Here is a 20,598-nt window from a genome sequence, read left to right on the forward strand (position 1 = left end):
GTCTGGTCTTGCCAGTCCTGAGTTGAGAGAGCTCAGCCTCCAGTTTGGCTAAATAGCTGCATCTCTCGCAAGTATTTGTGTTATGTGGGAGGAGGAGAGGGTTGTCTGTGTACATGAGGCAGTTATAACATTGCCTCAAGATTTCCAGATTCACCAGCTGGACCGGAGAGGAGATTGACAACTGACCTTTGGACTTGCTAGAATAATATTGGGAATTCCTTAATAATTGAAAACAAGGGCCAGTGGGGAGTGAGGGTGTAGTGCTTTTAATTTTTAGTGCTGAACTTATATAATTGCTTTAGTGAGCAAGTGCCAGGTAACTTGAGTGCAATGTGTTACAAGTAACTAAATACAAAAACGACAAACAGTAACTTTCTTTCAAGTGAAACAAGGAAATAAGTACAGTAAGCAATGCAGATATCACTAGTGATCCACAGAAGCGCTGAGAAGCCGCGTATTAGGTGGAATTAGCTTCCAGGGAAATAACAAGCAAACAAACAACAAGCATATAAACAAAGCTAGATTCAGCAGGCCTGGATCTAGTCTATGCTAGAGCAAACAAGGTGTACCAATTTCAGTAAGATACAGTTCAAATATTCAGGCACTATAAACCTTTAACCAGAAATTCCCAGCTCAGAAGGGCAGAGTCCAGCCTCTTCTCCCACAAGAGTGCAGACCACGAACCTTCTTAATGTAAAATAACTGGCCTGAAGCCCAAGTGCCTAAACCAGAACTAATACACTTGGACACTGGGCTCTCAATCAGCAGTTCCCAACTTAGAAGGATGAAAGCTACCTGTCCTGCCACCACAGTGCTTGCCACAAACCTTCCTAATGTAAAACAACTGGTCTGAAGCCCAAGTGCTTAATCCAAAAGACTTAGAATGATAGCTACACTTTAATCAAGTTACAACCAAGCAGTAATAAATACAATTGAATACTTTAGAGAATGTCTGGATTAGTGCTCAAGCTACACAAACAAAGCTAGATCCAGCAGGCCCGAATCCAGTCTATGCCACAGCAAACAAGGCGCACCAACTTCAGTAAGAAGCAGTTCAGATATGCATGCACTATAAGCCTTTAACCAGAAATTCCCAGCTCAGAAGGGCAGAGTCCAGCCTCTCCTCCCACAAGAGTGCAGACCACGAACCCTCTTAATGTAAAATAACTGGCCTGAAAGCCCAAGTGCTTAAACCAGAATTAATACACTTTTAGAATAACAGACACTGAGCCCTCAATCAGCAGTTCAGAAAATCGGGCCAGCTGTTCATTGCCTTTTCAGGCCACAAATTGGGAAAAGCTGTTTCCAGAGTCACCTTGTCAAAATGGCTGAGAGATTGCATTACCTTTGTCTATCAACAGAACAAATTAACTTTATCTACTAGAGTCAAGGCTCACTCCACCAGGTCAGTGTCTACTTTGGTGGCATTTCATTCCAGAGCCTCTATGGATGACATATGCGCAGCAGCCCCTTGGGCAACTCCCCATACCTTTATCGCACATTACAAATTGGATATGGCCTCCAGAGGAAGAGCATCAGTGGTGCTCAGGAATATCCTTCCATAGGGCCTCCCAGGACATAAAGTAGCTGGGGACTCGGTCCCATCAGTAAGGAATGAATGAAGATTTTACAACATCAGGTAACATAAGAATATTCAACTTACAAAACGTTAATTTGCCACTCACTAGCTAGTATCAGCAAAAGGAATGCAGCTCCTGTGGTACGAGTGAAAGCGCTTACCAATTTTATATCTGGTTCAATAAATACTTTTTACACGTGAATACTGTGTCCACAGGAGCTGCATTCCTTTTGCTGATACTAGCTAGCGAGTGGCAAATTAGCATTTTGTAAGTTGAATATTCTTGTGTTTCTGATGAACAAAACGCCTTTTCAGTTGACATCAGGTAAAGAAGTTTTGTTCATACCATAATGTTCCATCTGTGTTGTAGATGTTCATTCATTCCTTACTTATGTCTCGCCCTCCTACCCCCTACTCAAGGACTCCTGGGGGATCGTTTTTGGTCCTGACTGCTTGACAGGGCATCTGCTCAGATAGGGCCTCCATTGTCTCTATTCCTGGTGGGCAAACTTGATCTGAATAAAGGAGAGGGGCACTATGGGTAGGACTAGCTTGAGAGTTTTTTGTCTGGCGCGAGCTTGTGTATTAGCCGAGTCGGTTCTGAGGATGGAACCGAAACCCATCAGTAAGGAATGAATGAAGATCTACAACACAGATGAAATGTTATGGTAAGAAGATAATTTATTTATTTGTTCCTTCTAGGGACAAGAGCTGAGCAACAGAGGGCAGTGTTAACATCTATCGAAGGCAGTGTTTTTTTTGTTTTTTTTTTTTTTTTTTACTTTTAAGTTCTATGTGCCATTTTTCATGCCAGGTTACCCGGTGGATGTCAACAAGATTCTGTTTGTTGCTCACTTCTACAAGTGACATAACCCATCAAGACAGTCCTGCCCCCCCCAAAAGCAGTGACACTTTATTCTAGCATGAAACTGTGTGCCACTGATGTGGTGCCACCTCACCAAGAGAAAAGAGCCACCTGCGCTGTGTGTCTCCTGCATTCACCCCATTCTCGCCTCATTCGATACACTAATTAAACTCTGGTCACTAGGCTCATTATCAGAACTTTAGGCTTTGCTCCAATGTTGCATATGTAATTTATAAGAAATGCATACGTCTATTAAATGCCTAGACCTTTTTCCATTTCCTCACTTAGTTACTGTTAATTTAAAGTGGGAGACCACAGACAGTACTAATAGTTAAAGCTATTAGTACTACTAGTAAAAGCTATTTATATGGAACACTGGCTCTAAATATAGCTGCAGTTCTAATGTCCCAATCTTCTGTTAAGGGTGAGTTAGAGTATACTGTCAAACTCTCTGTAGATCAGACAATTTTGGAGGAGGGTTTTTTGTATTACAGTAAAACATAAGACACTGTAACAAAAACAAATGGTGACAAAGATGGAAAATAATGAAGTAAATGGAGTCTTTGCAATTCTGTGGTAGATGTCCTTGCTCATTGATGAAGAGTAGCATAGTACCAAAGGATTTTGCATTTATTTGCTGGCATATATTCAGATTGCTGACAAGCATCTATATCTATAGCTGTTCCTCTGGAAGAATTAAGTAAATGTCCTTTGCTACCACACAGCAGGCTAGCAGTTTGCCTCAGCTGCAGGTGTGTGACTCTGCTATGGCCATTTGTTGTACCTCAAACTACTCATCTTTTACCCAGGATCCCTTTGATGTAGCACCTACAGCAACTGTGGACCAAGAGTTAGCCATGTCCTCTGCAGCTGGTGGGGGGGGGGGTACTGTCAGTGTTCAAAGAAGAATCACTGTTTTTGGTCCTGAGAGAGGGAAAAGGAAAAATGTCCTTGTTCAGTGTTGTGTCCATCCCTGGGGAAGCTTCCACTGCCATTAGTAACCCAGTTGGCCCTGTTTTCCTGTCAAAAAGGAACAGAAAGTCAAGGATGTATCCACTTATTATTTTTCTTTGGATAGGAGTAATTTACTGGCTCTGGCTCAGGGTTTAATTCAGGCTATTGATCCTTCCTGTCAAGTAGTTTCTGGTAAAAGAAAGAGGGATTCCTCTTTTCCTGACGATTCAGGATTCTTAAACTGAACAGGGCAGTACATGGACAGATACAGGGATTTCTCCTCAGATTTCTGATTCAGCCTCTGGGGAGTGCTTGGTTTCTAATTCTTCTTGTGGAGATTTCTCTTTCTCTGAGACTATTTTTTGAACATCCCAATGTTTTTAGTTGAACATTGAGGTTTCTCACTCGCTTAGAAAATACTGATTTCAGCCCTGTAACAACCTATAATTGCAACTGACTACCTTTATTTCTCAGTGATTCTAGTGGAGACTTTTAAATGAAAGTTAATAGTGAGGACATATTCCTACAGGATATTGAAGATTGTTTTACCTGCCCCTTTCCACATTTCCACATTACAGCTGTGCTTTCATTTAGCTTGATTACTGGTAACTTGGTCCAGCATTAAATACTGTTGTACTTCATGCTGATATGAAGGCCACTTTGCAATAAAGAAATCACTGCATGAATTTACATTTTTGTTATTGTATTGTGCTTGTAACTGTAATTGTTACCATCTTTACAACATTAGTCACTAGTACGTCACTTCAGACACTGCCATCTAATATTTTATGCAAATCCCTGGTACAGCAAGCCCGTAGCATGTGTACAGATTTTGGTGTGCACAGATGAATGCCATTTGAGTCTTAATATTTTATTTTAATTTATTATTACAGTTGTAAGCCTTGACTGTTGCAAATGTGCACTGGCCACATGAATTCAGAAGAATGTGTCAGTTTTAAAAATACTGATGCAGTGTTAATGGTGCACACTAACATTACCATGTCTTGGGTAAGCCTGAGAGCAAAACAGTTCTGCTAAAATTCAACTGATGTGTGGTCAGTGTTGTGTAGTATTCTCATTTATAGGAAAGTGAAGATACTATTTTTGTTTTAATCTGCCTTGAAAGCAGTGACATTACACAGAAATACAAACATATGCTGTGTGTTATTTTGGCCACTGTGTCATGCGCTGTTGGCCACACAGCTCTTTAATGTTGTGTAGATAAGAAATGTAATGTTAGTAAATAAGTTTTTGTTTGTAATTCATGTTCTTACTGTTTGTAATCAATTTTATCAGGAAACAATGGACAGATCCAGCTTTGGCAGTTTCTTCTGGAACTCCTAACTGACAAGGATGCAAGGGACTGTATTTCATGGGTTGGAGATGAAGGAGAATTCAAACTAAACCAGCCAGAACTGGTAGCACAGAAATGGGGACAAAGGAAAAACAAGCCAACAATGAACTATGAGAAGCTTAGTCGTGCACTTCGGTAAGAATATGTATACCATGCTCTATCTTCCATATCTAAACAATGGTGTAGCTGAGCCATCCATTCATCCCATAATAAGTGAGAACTGTCAACACGATATGAAGAGACAGCGTTCTGCTTTTGAATGATAGCAGGCCCTCCAATTATGTAGTGGTCGTAGTAGTGGACAGAAGTAGTCCTTTCAAGTAGCTTTTAGATGTATCCCAAGAAAAAGTAATCAGATTCGTTATGCATAAATGAGAAATTCTTTGGATCTGGAAAGAAGCGAACCCACTAATTTTACTTTTTTTTTTTAACACTTTTATTGAATTATCACTTGTGACATAGGCAAATTTACATTCATATAAATTAATCAAACTGTATTAACATAACAAACATTATACTTTGCATATATTGCTATATATCCTATAACCTAAGCAGTTTTACAAAATTAATCAATTCCTGACTTTTTTACTCAAGAAACATCTTTATAAAACCATCACTTACTGCATAGGCAGTCATAAATGTATATAAATGAAAACAAACCACACTGACACAATCTTAGTTGCAAGCATTTTACATCACAAACCATACTAACACATTCACAGTTGCAAACATTATATATCACTTACCTACCCAATCTTTCTCACTCAAGCATTTCATAGCTCATTTAAGTCCTGCCACCTTTTAAGCCTCATTCCTCCCTTGTATATATTGTTCCCACAATTCCCATTTTTCCCTATGTAGTTTGTTAGAGATTTCAGTTCCACTTGTTTTATCTCTGTTACTATGTTCACTTCTTACAGTATAGTTGGTTTAGATTTTGATTTCCATTTTCTAGTAATTTCTTTTTTGGCAGCTACCAGTATTGGGCACAGTAGGACCTTACCATGTTTAGGCAATTCCGATTCTGTATCATAGCTCAGAAAAATAATTTCCCTTGTCAGACCAATCTCTCTTCCCAGTCTTTTCTGACCTTCTCTGATAGAGTCTTAAAGTTGTCATGCAATATTTTATATGCTCTATTAATTATTCTTTTTTTAATGGCATTTTCTGTTCTTGATTGTATTAAAAAGTCTGCCTGCACTGCTCTTTCATTTAGAACCTCCCTATTTCTTTCTCTTTGCCTATACTCTGATATCAATCCCTGGTAGGAAAGGCAATCTCTAACCTGCTGTCCAAATAAGTTTTTGGTGTCTTCCCATTCTATCATCTGTCCCTCTCTTATTGGCTCCCAATACTTTGATTTATTTGCCAGTTTTCTCCAATAAATTCCAGTCCCCTCTTGCCTATTGTCTGTATCCCTAATTGCAGTCATCCTTATTGGCAGACTCTCCTTTCTCCATTCCCATGTTGGTTTAGTTCTTAGAATACTTTGTGCTACTTTATGAATATATTGTGTATGATTATTGTTATTCTCCTTAAAGGCCTGCATGCAAAATTCCAGTCTCTCCTTGTTTTTTGAGTTTCCCCCCATTTCATCATCATCCCTTTCCACTTTGAAGTGTAGTTTTCTGCTTGTGCTATGTATAGGAGTCTTAACTGTGTAGCTTTGAAATACCTCTGGTTGATAAAATCATGCTTGACCTGTGTATAAGACTAAAGGGACTAAAAACATTTTAACTGCTTGTATCTTACTATACATATCTGTATAAAAAGCTTCCATTTTTCTCGGTTTTTGTATTTTGTTTAGTCTTCGCCCACATATCCTTGGCTGCCACACCAGAATAATTTTTAATCCACACTCCTAAATACTTCATTTTATCATGTCCCCATAAATATGGACCTTACTGAACCAGTTCATGTGTGGGGTACATAATTTATTTCTATTGCCTTTGTTTTAGCTTCATTAATTTTGTATCCTGAAAAAATCTGAAACTGTCTCAAAATGTTCCACAACAATGTAATGTCTTTTTCTGGCTTTGTCACGTGTAAAATTAATATCATCTGCAAATAAAGCCAGCTTTTCCTGACTACTGTACCAATTATATCCTTGAATATGATTTCCGTATTTTCTTTGTCACTGGTTCTAAATATAATGCGAGTAGTAAAGGGGAAAGAGGACACCCTTGTCTGGTTCCTCTGCTCAAGCAGAAATTATCAGAGGACCTGACCCACTTTAATTTTCATTTCCCATCCCTCATATATCTTCCTAATCAACCTTACCATTTTTTTCAGGAAATTCAAATGCTTTCATTGTCCTGCTAATAAATTCCCAGCTTACTCTGGCAAATGCTTTGTCTGCATCAGGACCCACCAACAACAATGATATTTTCTTACATTCTGCTTCCCCCTGGATCATCAATGTTCTGTTATTGTCAAATGTTTGCCTCCCCCCTACAAAACCATATTGATCCATATCTGTCGGCTTTGGCATTGCTTTGCCATTCTTTTAGCCATTATAGACATGAACACTTTATAATCCTGATTTAGTATTGAAATGGCCCTGTATGAAGCTGGATCTGATGGATCTTTACCCTCTTTAGGTATTACAGCTGCCACTGCTTTCTTCCAGGACAGTGGTCCTTCTCCTCCTCTTAAGATTCTGTTAAACAAAACCTTCCAGATTTTTATCAATTTTTTTCCACCTAGCTTCCAAACTTCCACATGAATACTATCTATTCATGGGGACTTTCCTGTAGATTGGTTGAATATCACAATTTTATCTCATCTCCTTCTATCCTAACCGTTAGTAATTTAGCCTCATCTACCTCTAACTGTGGCATATTTAATTCTTCCATAAACATTTCCGTTTGTATGTTTTTTCTTGATTTTTGTATTTCTGTTCTTTATAGAGACTCTTGCAGAATTCCCGAAATTTTTCTAATACCTCTACAGGGTCTCTTGTTACCTTCCTTGTTATAGGCTCCCTAAGATTGCCAATGGCCGTTTCTACTTTCTGTTGCCTGAGTCATTGTACTAAAAGTTTTTGTGCTCTTAGATTTTATGAAAAAACAGTTGCTTAACAGCAATCTTTCTAAGCTCATGCACATTGTTGAGGTAATCCCATATTTTCTGCCTAGCATTCTGCAGTTGATCCTCTTCTTGTTCTGTGAGATTCCCCCTATTCTGCAGTACATTAACATTTGTCAGTCCCTGTATTAATTATTGTTCTTTTATTTCTACCCTGTTTTTAAACTCCACCTTAATTTTTATCCACTTCCTAGCTATATTTTCAGAAGAAATTCCTATCCTCTCTGACAGCTGCTGAGTAATCTCCACTACCCATTCCTTAAATTCCTCTCTTTTCACAGATTGGTGGGAAGGCAACAATGTCTCATTTTTATTTCATTATCCGGTTCTTTTATTTTAGCTATTATCAGATCATGATCTGAAATAGTTATTGGATAAGTATCAAGACCTTCAATTAAATGCACATGTTGATATGAGATGTAAATTCTGTGTAGCCTGGCGCAGGTTTTATATCTTGGGGTATAATATGTAAATTCACATCTTCCTTGACAAATATTTTCAGAAATGTCTTCAAAAATCTCCCCTCCTTTTATATTTTCCCTTCTGGGCCCCCCAGACACATTTTCACTGCTGCAAATCAAATTCTAGTCCCCACCTATAAGTAATATTCCTTGCTGAAAACTGATTATTTCTCCCAGAATTTTTTTTAAGATCCATTGTGGCAGTTTTAAGTGGAATGTAAATACATGCCAGTGTAATCCTCCTTTGTTGTAAGTAGCCTGTTAGTACTACAAACCTGCTATTATCTTTTTTATCTTCTTCTATCACTATTGGAGCTCCTCTTGCAATTAATTTAAGTACGCCTCTTTTCCTTTGAAAACCTTGTGTATCAATTTCCACATGTTCAGTTATTTTAAGTGCGTCTCCTGTAACATAGCTATTTTTACTCTGCAGTTTTAATAGAGTTTACTTCTCTTTCTTGTTTGAATTTATCTGTGAGGCCATTTACATTTAAAGACATTAAAGAAAACAATCATTGTATTAAAAAGTTATTATTCCCACCTTTTAAATTTTTTTTTGCTAAATGCCTAGTTTCAGCTTTTGGGTTACATGCATACACTGTTTGTCAGGTTGAACTTTTTTACAGTCGTTTCTTGTCATATCCATTTGAGCCTATCTCACATCTTATAAAACATTTTGGACACACTCCAATACCCCCCTAAAACCTGTTAGCTTTGCATGTTAGTATTGAGTTATGTACACCTTCAGATATTGACGTTTTACCCTCCTAATAGGAACAGAAGCCCCAAAATGACAGCCTCACCGACAGACTTTAGTTAACCTAAAAGAAAGGTCAACTATGCTAAGATGCATAGTGCAGCCTTTGCTTCTCCTAAATGCTGATTGGTTTTGTCTTATCTTGGTAGCTGCCCCTGCTGGGAAAACCCCTGAATGTTTTCAGAAAACTTTAACTACCGTGGGAAAGCCCCTGAATTCTTTCGGAGAACATTATCTCCTAGCCAATTTCTTATTTCATTTTTTCCCCAGCCAGTCACTCTTCACCAGATTGTAGCCAGTTTCTCTATCAGATGGTCTCCATGGAGACATGAGAACCAGGCAGCCCATTCTGTTTATCAGATTGTCTGTTTGGAAACATGAAGACCAGCTGAAGAATTGTTACTGAGCATACATGTATTTGCTAGAAAAAAGATTTATAATATTCAGTGTTCTTTTTCATTTGCTTGCTGTCTCTCAAAACTTATTAAATCAGTCTAAGGTCTTTAATCCAGTCATTCCCTGATGCAAGACTGAGAAAAAGCACATTAATTTTTCTTTCATCATGCTTTTAACCAGGTTTTTTTTTATTATTATTATTATATATTGCAGTGCCTGTATTTCTTAAAACTGAACAAGAAGAAAGAGAGAAAGGAGAAAGAAAAAAAAATAGCAGCACCTGTTTACAGTCCCCATTACACTTACAAATAACTGGGAAAAAAATTGCATGTAAAGAAAGCCACATGACACAAAATTGGTACTATTTAAGAATAAGAATAAATCTTTACTTACAGTTAACTTTAACCCTACTCTTCCCCTTCCCCTTCCCAATGCACTTTTCCAAACATTAATGACATGAAGTAGGGCATATGCTTTCAAGTCCCCCACAAGTCCAACACATTATGAAGAATTCCAATATTTCCAGATTTTCATGTTCTGCATATTTCACAAATATAATTATTGCATTGTAATCCCATATTATGTTACTGGTTTTATTACTGTTGATCTCCATAATCCTGTCTCTGCTTCATTTCCAACATACTCTTGCTTCTTCTTCTAGTCAACTGTCATACTCCCTTTCTTTTGTCCAACATTTTCCATTAAAAAATTTGAAAAGGTGTCACAAGCAGGCTCTCTGTAGTTTTTATTACCAGGAGAACAAAATGCAGAATCTCCTTCTGTTTCACAGCTTACTTTTTTGTTAGACAAACATTTGTATTTGTTCCTTACATGTACTTTATCAAAAACTGATTTTGTCCTTCCAGGGAATAATACCTTTAAGACAGCTGGGTATAGCAGTTTGAATTTCACACCTGCATCTCGACATTCCCTGAATAGCGGAATAAATTTGCTCCTCTTCTGTTTGGTGTACAGTGAGTAATCATTCTCCACAAACACTCTGCTGTCTCCCACTTTCAGAACGTTGTCCTTCTGTCACACTTTTGTCAGAATCTACTCCTTCTGCTGGTAGGATTTCGTCTGTACTATTTAAGGTCTAGGCTGCTTTCTTATAGCCAGATTTGGGGCATGCACACAATGTGCCTTTCAACTAATAACTCCTGCTGTGGAATTCCAGTTCAGTTGCTTATTTGTGCTTTCTCAAAATTTATGCAGTCTGTTCCTTCCAGCTTCTCTGGTATAGCTGAAAATCTCTGTTTTTTTCCCTGCATGCTCTGTCTTCTAATTCTATTATTTTTGAAACCTATTTTCCTGAGCAGTCTCGTATTCAGCCAGCCTTTTCTTCATTTTGACCTCTGATGTTTGCAGCTTTATCATCTCATTTGAATATCTGTTTAAAGCTTCTTCCATTTTTTCCAGCCTTTTGTTGTTTGTGTTGATGTACTCCATAAGTGTTTTATTTTAACCAGGTCTATATGCACTTGTCTTGTATCTTCCTGTAGGTTATGGGAAGTCATGTCTGAAGGTTGCATTGCTTTTTGCTGAACAGCTGCAGAGCTTTCCCTAGTCAGTGTTTCTTCCTCGCTTTTTGTAGCTGATTTTTTTCAAGTCTTCTGTATTTCTTTATTCCTGGCATCCAGGCAGTGCATTCACTAGCCAGTTACTGAAGTCCACCCATAAGCACAAGTCCACTGGCCTTCTCTGCTGAGTTTCTGTTTTCACACTGGGAGAGCTAGAAGTAAACAATTACTCAGTGTGCAGCCATCTTGGAAGTGCCTCTATTTTTACTTTTCAAGCAACCTTTTGTCCTTCCTTTTGATTAAGGGTTTAATTAAGGGAGTTGAATCTCTGCAAAGTATGTAGTGGAGGGGTAACCATCATATGCCTTTTAAAGCATTGCCAAGTAAACCACTAAACTCTCCAAGAAACCAGTAATTTAAGGTGTACTGACACCATCATAAGTTTGTTGTGTGCACATGACAGGATTAAATGAGGCTGTGTAGCCTGCCAAGGAGTTAGTCTTGAGCTGTCATCATGTCTTTATTTTTTGTTTGGTGTGCTTAATTGTAGACCTTGCCTATCCAGTTTCATTCCTTGTATCTCCATTTTAATTACCAATATTTTCTTGCTTAGATGTAAATTTTAAAAATTTGATAATAAATTGTTTTGAGTCTGAATTAACTGCAGTCAGGCACCATGGTAATTTTTCCATGTATGACATGATGCTCATTATATTGATCTGTGCTATGTAGTAACCTAAGCTTATATGGGTTATATCCTGCATAGGGTATAGCCACCCATTTTCAAGGCTTCAGGGCGCCTTCCACACATCCAAATCATTAGACAGCTCGAGCTGAGCTGACTAAAAAACAGGAGTGGTCTCCAAGATCTTCAGAGCTTTCCTGCCACCAAAGAGAGTGTTTCTCTGCAATTTTCAGAGATCAGTGGTCAGCTAAAGCTGTTCCATTGCTGGGCAGATAGTTTCCATCAGGTAAAAAAAAAAACTTCATTACCTTTTATTGTTTTAACTACTGTTCTGTCTAAAATATCTATATAAAGTTATGAAAATGTTTTTTCATTGATTGTCACTTTACTTTTATGTGCTTTTAAATGAGTCCACTCTTTTTTACTTTTGTGGTAAAAGTTAAACTACTTTTTCTGTGGAGAAACTTTATTTTATTTTAATTTTTCGGGCTGAGGAAAGTGTTTTGAATTAGTTTTTAGTTGGAAAAATTGACTATTGTGCAAATTTACTATTTTACTGACTTTTGCTGCCAAGGCTCTCAGGGAAACAAAAAACATTTTCGGCTTGACAGTGACACAAACTACCAGTCCCTTGGTCAGACTGTCTTCCAAGCACAAAAAAGAAAGTTAACTAAACTAGCCACCACAGCAGGCTAGTAATTGGCTTCAGACATAGGTGGGTGGCTGTGCTGTGGCCAAAGCTGGGTCCTTGTACCAGTAATCTTTTTCTTCAGGTCCCTCTAGTGTTATCCATGCAGCCATTGTGTACTAGGGGTTACCATGTCCCCTGTGTGGTTTGTTCAAGTCCCCTCAGTGGGCAAGGGAGAGCCTCTGATGTCCTTCAAGGATGCATCTGCAGTCCTAACAAATGGGTTGTCCTGCCTCAGGCAGCCCTTCGGTCGGCCGGATTCCAAAGTCTGGGTCTGGCCTTGGCTGATGTCGCACTTCACCCGACGTCATAGCGGCTGTTAATCGGGTGTAAAGGCATCAGCCGACGCCATTTTCCTCAGTCTTTCTTGCCGCGTGGCGCCCGAAGCAGAAGCTGTTCGCAAGTGCCGGTCGGTCAGAACCAGAGATTACTACCGAAGACTTCTAAAAAGCTAAGTACCCCGTTGGGGACTCTTTCTTGCCTCAGCCGATGTCAGAAAAAGTGAATAACTGTTTAACTTGTGGGAAACAAATACCTCATAAAGATTTCCACTCTTACTGCCTACCTTGTTTAGGTCCAGACCACGACGTAGCAGCTTGTCTAGCCTGTGCTTCCTTCAACCGACGGACACTTAGACGTCGGTCGGAGTTTGCAGAGGAGTTTTTCGGCTCCACTTTTGCTTATAACATGCCGTCGGAGACTCCGACTTCACAATTAACTAAAAAGCGTAAGGAAAAGGACCGACACTCGTGGTCCGCGGTTTCGGCCGAAACCGCGGTTAAGCCAACCGCAAGTGTCTCGGTTTCGGACGAAACCGAGTCCACGGTTCTTCGGCCGAAAGCATGCCTCCTACAACCGAGGCCTCATCCAGCATGGCTGAATCTGCTACGGAAATTCCACCTGCTCTTACAGGTTCTCAGGATTTATCAGATACTATCCCCTTAGATATATCTACTCCTGCACGTGGAGCTGCTAGGCCCCCTGCATCCATGTCAATTAAGGCTTTTGCCAGGGCTAAAGCAGCTAAATCAACAAAGACCGTGCCTGCTAAAACCCCCTCTCACAGGCCTAGCTCTAGTACTCAAATGCTTAGTCTAGCAGAGGATCTCATTTCTTTGATCAGGGGATCCCAGCCTCACCCTGACAGTGCCTCTCACCCCCCTCCAGAGAAGAGGCCTAGAGCAGAGCCCCCTGAGCCAGTTTCTACTGATTACTCCTCTGATGATTCAGACAATACAAATCCCCCAGAAGGCTCTTATTCTCCATATGAGGACTCAGATGCAGAAGACTCCATCCCTCCTGAGGAATTTTCTTTTGGGGAAACCTTGCATGCTATGAGAGAACAATTTCAATGGCAGGGCCAGGATTTTTCAGACTCTAGGAAAAGGCTTAGGACCTTTTTACATTTGCCACAGCATAGGCCTTTAGCCATTCCTCCAGTACTTACAGTTGTGGATGATGCATTTAATGATGCTTGTACTGCTCCTGACTCTCTTCCTCCGGCCCCTGCTAAGCCCGACAGATACTACAGGGTTCCGGACACACATTATCACTTGTATAAGGCTCCTATTGCAGATCCTGAAACTATTTCACAGGGCCCCAAAGCTGTAGCAGCTGCCTCTACCAAAAACCCCCTCCCCTCTGAAAGAGAATCTAGGGCTTTAGAGAGATGGGGTAAAAAAGTGTATACTTCTGCTACTCTTTCGGCCAGGGCCTTAAACTGTCAATTCCACATGATTCAGTATCAAGAATTCCTGTTAGATCAGCTAACTAAAAAACTGTCCTCTCCTGAGCCTTTAGACCGTAAGTCCCTTCAGGATTTGGTACATAACACTCAGCAGGTCAGTAATCATTCCTTAAAATGCGGCTATGATGCACTGGAGGCTTCCTTTAGATCAGCTATGACTGGTACAGTGATCAGAAGGCATGCATGGTTAAAAGAGCAATCCTTACCAGACCATGTAAAGTCCAAGCTTCTAGATGCTCCCATGGAAAAGCACAGTTTGTTTGGTTCCCCTGCACAGCAAGTGTTGAAGAAGGTGGAAGAAAAAGCTAAATCTGTCCAGACAGTCAAGGATTTCTTACAGGTCCAGCCTCCGAGGTTTAGTAGGAACTGGCCTTCTAAGAATTGGTCCTTTCCAGACACCACCAGAGCACAGAGAAGCAGAAATAGACGCCCAAGAGGCAGAGGTCAATCCAGAGGTGCCTACAGGGGACGTCAGTGGCAGCCTAATAGCCAGAGAAGTACTGCCACAGATCCAGCCACTACCACTTCCACAGGACAATCACAGTGACTTGGCTCTGAAACCGCCTACCAGGGAACAACTAGAAGCACCATTAGGCGGAAAGTTAGCCTTATTTTCAGTAAATTGGCATTACATTACAGGAGACAAATGGATTTTACAGACAATAGACAAAGGCTACAGGTTTCACTTCCATACTCTTCCAAGGAAGAGAGGAATGCCAAACCTACCTCCAAACCAAAAGACAAACGCTCTGCAACAAATAGACCACTTACTAAGGATGAAAGCTATAGAAAAGGTACCGGCTATGGAACAAGGACAAGGATTTTATTCCAGGCTTTTCCTGGTACCAAGAAAGGAAAACCAATGGAGACCTATCCTCGACCTGTCCACTCTGAACACATATCTTATTGTTCCAAAATTCAAGATGCTGACCCTACAGCAACTTCTTCCCATGCTGGGCAAGGAGTCTTGGCTGGTGACTCTGGATCTCAAGGAGGCATACCTGCACGTCCCCATACGACCAAATTGCAGAAGATACCTCAGATTTCTTGCAGGATCAGAGCATTATCAATTCTCAGCATTGCCTTTTGGCTTATCTACTGCGCCCAGAGTATTCACGAAATGCCTGGCATCAGTAATTGCTCATTGCAGGCTTCAGGGAATTCAAATTTATCCATACCTGGACGACTGCCTGTTACAAGCGGACAGCAAAGACAAATTAACAAAAGATTTGAAAAAGGTTATTCACCTGCTACAAGCCCTGGGATACACAGTCAACACAAAAAAGTCAAGGCTGATACCATCCCAAAGGATAACTTTCTTGAGTGCAAAACTGGATACATCAAACCAGATGGCATTCCTCACAGCAGAAAAACAGAAGCATCTACCACCTTATTTCATGGCATTAACAGCACAGAACCAGCTTACAGCAAGGAAAATCCTGCAAGCCCTGGGTTACATGGCATCCTGCATAATATTGATCCCACATGCCAGACTACATACGAGGAAGTTGCAGTGGTACCTGAGGAATTTATGGTCTCAGCACAAGCACAGCCTAGAAACCCAAATTCCAATAATTCCATGCCTGAAGCAAGAATTCCAGTGGTGGGCCCAGGCCTGTCAATTGAACAAAGGACTGCCCTTCCACAGGCCTCACCCAAACCAGACTATCACCACGGACGCCTCAGACCTCGGTTGGGGGGCACACATGGTGGACAAGTGCATACAAGGCTTATGGACTCAAGACCAGATGAACTTACACATAAATCAAAAAGAGATGCTGGCAGTAAAGCAGGCAATTCAGACATTCAGACCGTTTCTTCAACAAGGTCATTTGCTGATAAGGACGGACAACACCACAGTTATGTGGTATATCAACAAACAGGGAGGCACACATTCATATCCTCTATGCCGGATGGCAATGGACCTCTGGAATGTGGCCCTGAACCTCAACATTCAGCTCCAGGCCATATTTGTGCCAGGAAAAGAAAATATACTAGCAGACATCTTAAGCAGAACTACCACGGATGCCCACGAATGGATGCTGCATCCAGACATCTTCAAATCCATTACAAGGAAATGGGGACTACCAGAAATAGACCTGTTCGCATCCCCACGCAACCACCAATTGAAAAAATTTTGCACAAGGACATACCACCCACTTGCTTGGAAGGTGGACTCCCTATCCTTCAGTTGGGAAAACCTGACAGCATATGCATTCCCACCTCTCCCTTTGATGCACAAAGTGCTACTGAAGATCAAAGAAGATCACCCAAGGATCATCTTGATAGCTCCAGACTGGCCGAGGCAACATTGGTACCCGCTACTGAGGAGTATGTCTCGGGAACACGCATGGCCTCTACCCCTAATACCTCTGCTGCTAACACAGAATAACTTCAAAATCCTGCATCCAAACTTGAAAACACTGCAGCTAGCTGCTTGGAACATTACATAAGACAACATAACCCAGATTTATCTCAAAGGGTTAAAGACATTATCTTGGAGGCTCGCAGACCCTCAACAAGGAAAACTTATTCAGCAAAATGGAAAAGATATCTCATTTGGAGTACAACAAAAGGAGTAGATGCATCATTGGCAAACATAGCTAACATCCTGGAATATTTAGCAGAGCTTTTCCACAATGGCCTGTCTTACTCCTCCATTAAGATTCATGCATCAGCAATTTCAGCACAATACAACATGGATCCTCCAGTCTTTTCTCAACCTCTACTCAGGCAGTTTCTGAGAGGAATTAAAATGTAAAGCCACCAAGGAAACCACCATTGCCTACATGGGACTTGAACTTTGTGTTAGAAAAGTTGACACTTCCCCCTTTTGAACCAGCAGCAACAGCAGAATTACAGTACTTATCTTGGAAAACTGCATCCCTGCTTGCAATCACTTCAGCTAGAAGGGTTTCTGAATTACAGGCATTAATGGCAGTACAACCCTTCCTTATCTTCCATCAGGATAGAGTGTCCATGAGAACTAATCCTACCTTTATGCCAAAAGTGGTCTCCAGGGTATCATTAAACCAAGCAATACACCTACCAACATTCTTCCCCAACCCGCAGAACAGGGGGGAAAGATTACTGCATACCTTGGATGTGCACAGACAATTGCGCTACTACCTGGACAGAACCAAGAACAATAGAAAAACTGACCAGCTTCTGGTAGCATATGCAACAGGAATGGAAGGAAAAGCAATTTCCAAACAAACAATCTCAAAATGGATAGGAAATTGCATTAGATTTTGTTACTCTTTTCATGGAAAAGCAACTCCAGAAAACATCAGACCTCACTCCACAAGGGCTACAGCCACTACTACAGCTTTCTTACGAGGAGTGGCTACCAAAGACATTTTAGAGGCTGCTACTTGGAGCTCCGTGCATACATTTGCCAAGCATTATAATCTACCTTTATACTCCAGATCCCGAGCAGGTTTTGCCACTACTGTTTTGCAAGGGATCTTAACTACACCATAAACTCTTAGTGCCTCCTTAGTGCCTCCTCCCCCAGTTTGGCTATGGTATTCTACCCATTTGTTAGGACTGCAGATGCATCCTTGAAGGACATAGTACAGTTTTGTACCTACCATAAATGTAGATGTCCGAGAGGTATGCATCTGCAGTCAGGATTACCCACCCTCCTTCCCCTCTGTGGTACTCCTAGGGTATTTACCCATCTTGTAACTAGCTGGGGGAATCTATTATGGTGTATTTGTTTGTATATATGTATATACATGTTTATTTTTATTTGCTTTCTACTGTTTGGAATCATTTGCATTTATCCAAATTTAGCCTTCCTAGAGGGCACCTGGCATCTGGGGCAAGAAACACTGAGGAAAATGGCGTCGGCTGATGCCTTTATACCCGATTAACAGCCGCTATGACGTCGGGTGAAGTGCGACATCAGCCGAGGCCAGACCCAGACTTTGGAATCCGGCCGACCGAAGGGCTGCCTGAGGCAGGACAACCCATTTGTTAGGACTGCAGATGCATACCTCTCGGACATCTACATTTATGGTAGGTACAAAACTGTACTTTCTCTATCCTGGGAGAAAGAGCAAGGAATGTGCCCCTGCTTAGAGTGCTGTGGCCATTCCTGGGGACGCTGTTGCTGACAATAATAGGTCTGTTTGCCCTAACTTTATTGTCAAAAAGACAGAAAACTAAACATTTAACTTATCGTGTGCCAGATTCTGTGGACAGGAGTAATTTGTTGTGCTTGCCTAAGGGTCTTGTAGACTATTGATTGTTCTTATAAGGTAGTTTATGGTAAAGGAACAAGGGTTTTCTCTTTTCCTGAAGATTCAAGAATTTCAGTCTGTAGGAGAATGTGGAGGTAAACTGTGTTTATGATTCTGTAGATACTGCATCCAGGACAGTTGCCATTGGTACTGTGTTACAAAGTATATAAAGTTTTGTTTGACTGTGTTCTAAAATCTTCCCAAAAGATTCAAAAATTAGACTTTGAATTGTCCTTTAGCTAAAGATTTATATTTTGGACCTTCTGCCGCAGAGGTTTTTTCAGCCCTCCTCCTGTAAATTTTCCAAGGGATTTCCTGTTCCCAAGGTGAATTTGGAAAGAAACAAAATACAGTCTCAGCAGAATGCTGGTAAGCAGACATTTAAAAAGTTATGGCAATTAGATTTCAGAACGAAAGCTGGAACCCTCCAAAGCAAAGGACAGTAAAATAAGGCAGAATGATTATTTAAAGGACCTTGTCTCCAGTCTCCACCCCCCACCCCGACAGTCGTTTATCCCTTCCAGGAAGTCTGATTATCTATTTTTCTGTTTGGCAACTGATTGCTTTAGATAAATGGGTTCTGAAGCTATTCCAGCTAGGGTACAGATGACAGAGGGAGGAAATTGCTACTTTCCAGGGGAATTCTTCCTCATTTGCCAAGTAAAACCCTTCTGTTCCCTCCTGTCTTGTAAAACATGCAGTTTCCGGCAGTAATAGAAGCAGTTCCTCTTTTCCAAGTGAGAACGATTTTGTTCAAAAATGTTTAGTCCCAAAGAAAATGCCAGTTCTGTATCTTTATTTTCTAAATCAGTTTGTGATAGTACCCAAGTTCAAAGTGCTTTTACTTCACAACCTGTTACCCTGTTCTTCTCATTTCAGTTTTTTAGTAACTTTAGATTTAAAAGATGCTTATCACATCCTTTTTGTCTAGATTTCAGGCCTTTCTTAAGGTTTTTGTGTGTCTTTATCTCATTATCTGTTATTTGCCTCACACTTTGGGCTACCCAGTTCTCCAAGAGTGTTCACAAGGTGTCTTGTTCCTCTCATTGCCCACTGCTGACTACAGGGTATCCACATTTTTACATATTTAGATGACTTGCTTATATTTCCAGAGTCTTTTTCAAAATGTCTAGAATTTCTCATATGGGTGAGAGATTTCTTACATACTTCTTTTTTACTCCATCACACAGGATTGTGCTTCTGGTGTTTCTGATAAGACACCTCAGTGCAAAGAGTGTTTCTTCCACAGGAGAAAATAGATCTATATTTTGATCTATTCCAGGAGTTTTCCACTCACACTCAGGATTCTGGGTCTCATGGCATCTATGATTTTAACTATAGCTCTTGCAAGACTCCAAATGAGAAATCTCTTTGGTCCAAGTATCAACATCCAGTATGTTATCAAATTCCAGATGTTCATCGGGCATACAGCTGCAGTAATCACATATGGGTTCTCTGCCGTCAGGCGGGTCCTCGGTCGGCCGAATTCCAAAGTCTTGGTCCGGCGTCGGTTGTTGTCGCCTTCTTCCCTGACGTCAGTGCGACAGGGGTATATAAGTCACAGCCGACGCCATATTCTTCAGTCTTTTTTGCCGCGCGGTGCCCGAAGCAGAAGCAGTTCGCAAGTGCCGGTCGGCCAGCTCCTGAATTTACGAAAAATTGGAAACCGAAGTCTTCTTTAAAGCTAAGTATCCCGTTGGGGAAACTTTTCTTGCCTCAGACCGATGTCAGACAAAGTTAACAATTGTATTTCTTGTGGGAAGCAAATACCGCATAAGGATTTCCATTCCCTCTGAATACCTTGTTTAGGCCCAGACCACGACGTCTCGGGCTGTCGCTTTTGTGCGACTTTCAATAAACGCACTATTAAGCGTCGGGCGGAGTTCGCCCAACATTATTTTGGTAAAGCCTTTGATTATAAAATGTCGTTGGATACTCCGACTACCGTTTTGTCCAAAAAAACGCAAGGACAAAGACTGACACGCGAGGTCCGCGGTCTCCACCGACACCACGCCAAAACCGGCTACACGTGGTCCGGTTCTCAGCGAGATGCCTATGCAGTCCCTGACTACCGACGACACTTCCTTGGCGGTGTCTTCTGTACCCGAGACCGCAGGTACCTCGGCCCTTACTCAGACTACAACCTCCGAAGCCACTGTTAGTGTTGAACCTCCTACCGGGGATAGGTCCAATTCCACCCAGGGTGTATTTAGACCCTGTTCTTCCTTTTCCATTAAGGCCTTTACTAAGTCCAAATC

General features: G+C 40.9%; 1 protein-coding gene across 1 annotated transcript in view; it reads left to right on the top strand.

Moving 5' to 3' along the window:
* The window catches only part of GABPA (GA binding protein transcription factor subunit alpha), a gene marked incomplete in the record, with an annotated part of 677,711 nt that overhangs the window by 578,553 nt on the left and 78,560 nt on the right, over positions 1–20,598 (top strand). The window contains 1 exon segment of the mRNA XM_044071362.1: positions 4,695–4,887. Within this exon segment, the coding sequence (XP_043927297.1) occupies positions 4,695–4,887 (193 nt within the window).

This window comes from Protopterus annectens, chromosome 5.part0 (assembly GCF_019279795.1).
Source record: "Protopterus annectens isolate FY-2018-M chromosome 5.part0, PAN1.0, whole genome shotgun sequence".
NCBI lineage: Eukaryota > Metazoa > Chordata > Ceratodontiformes > Protopteridae > Protopterus > Protopterus annectens.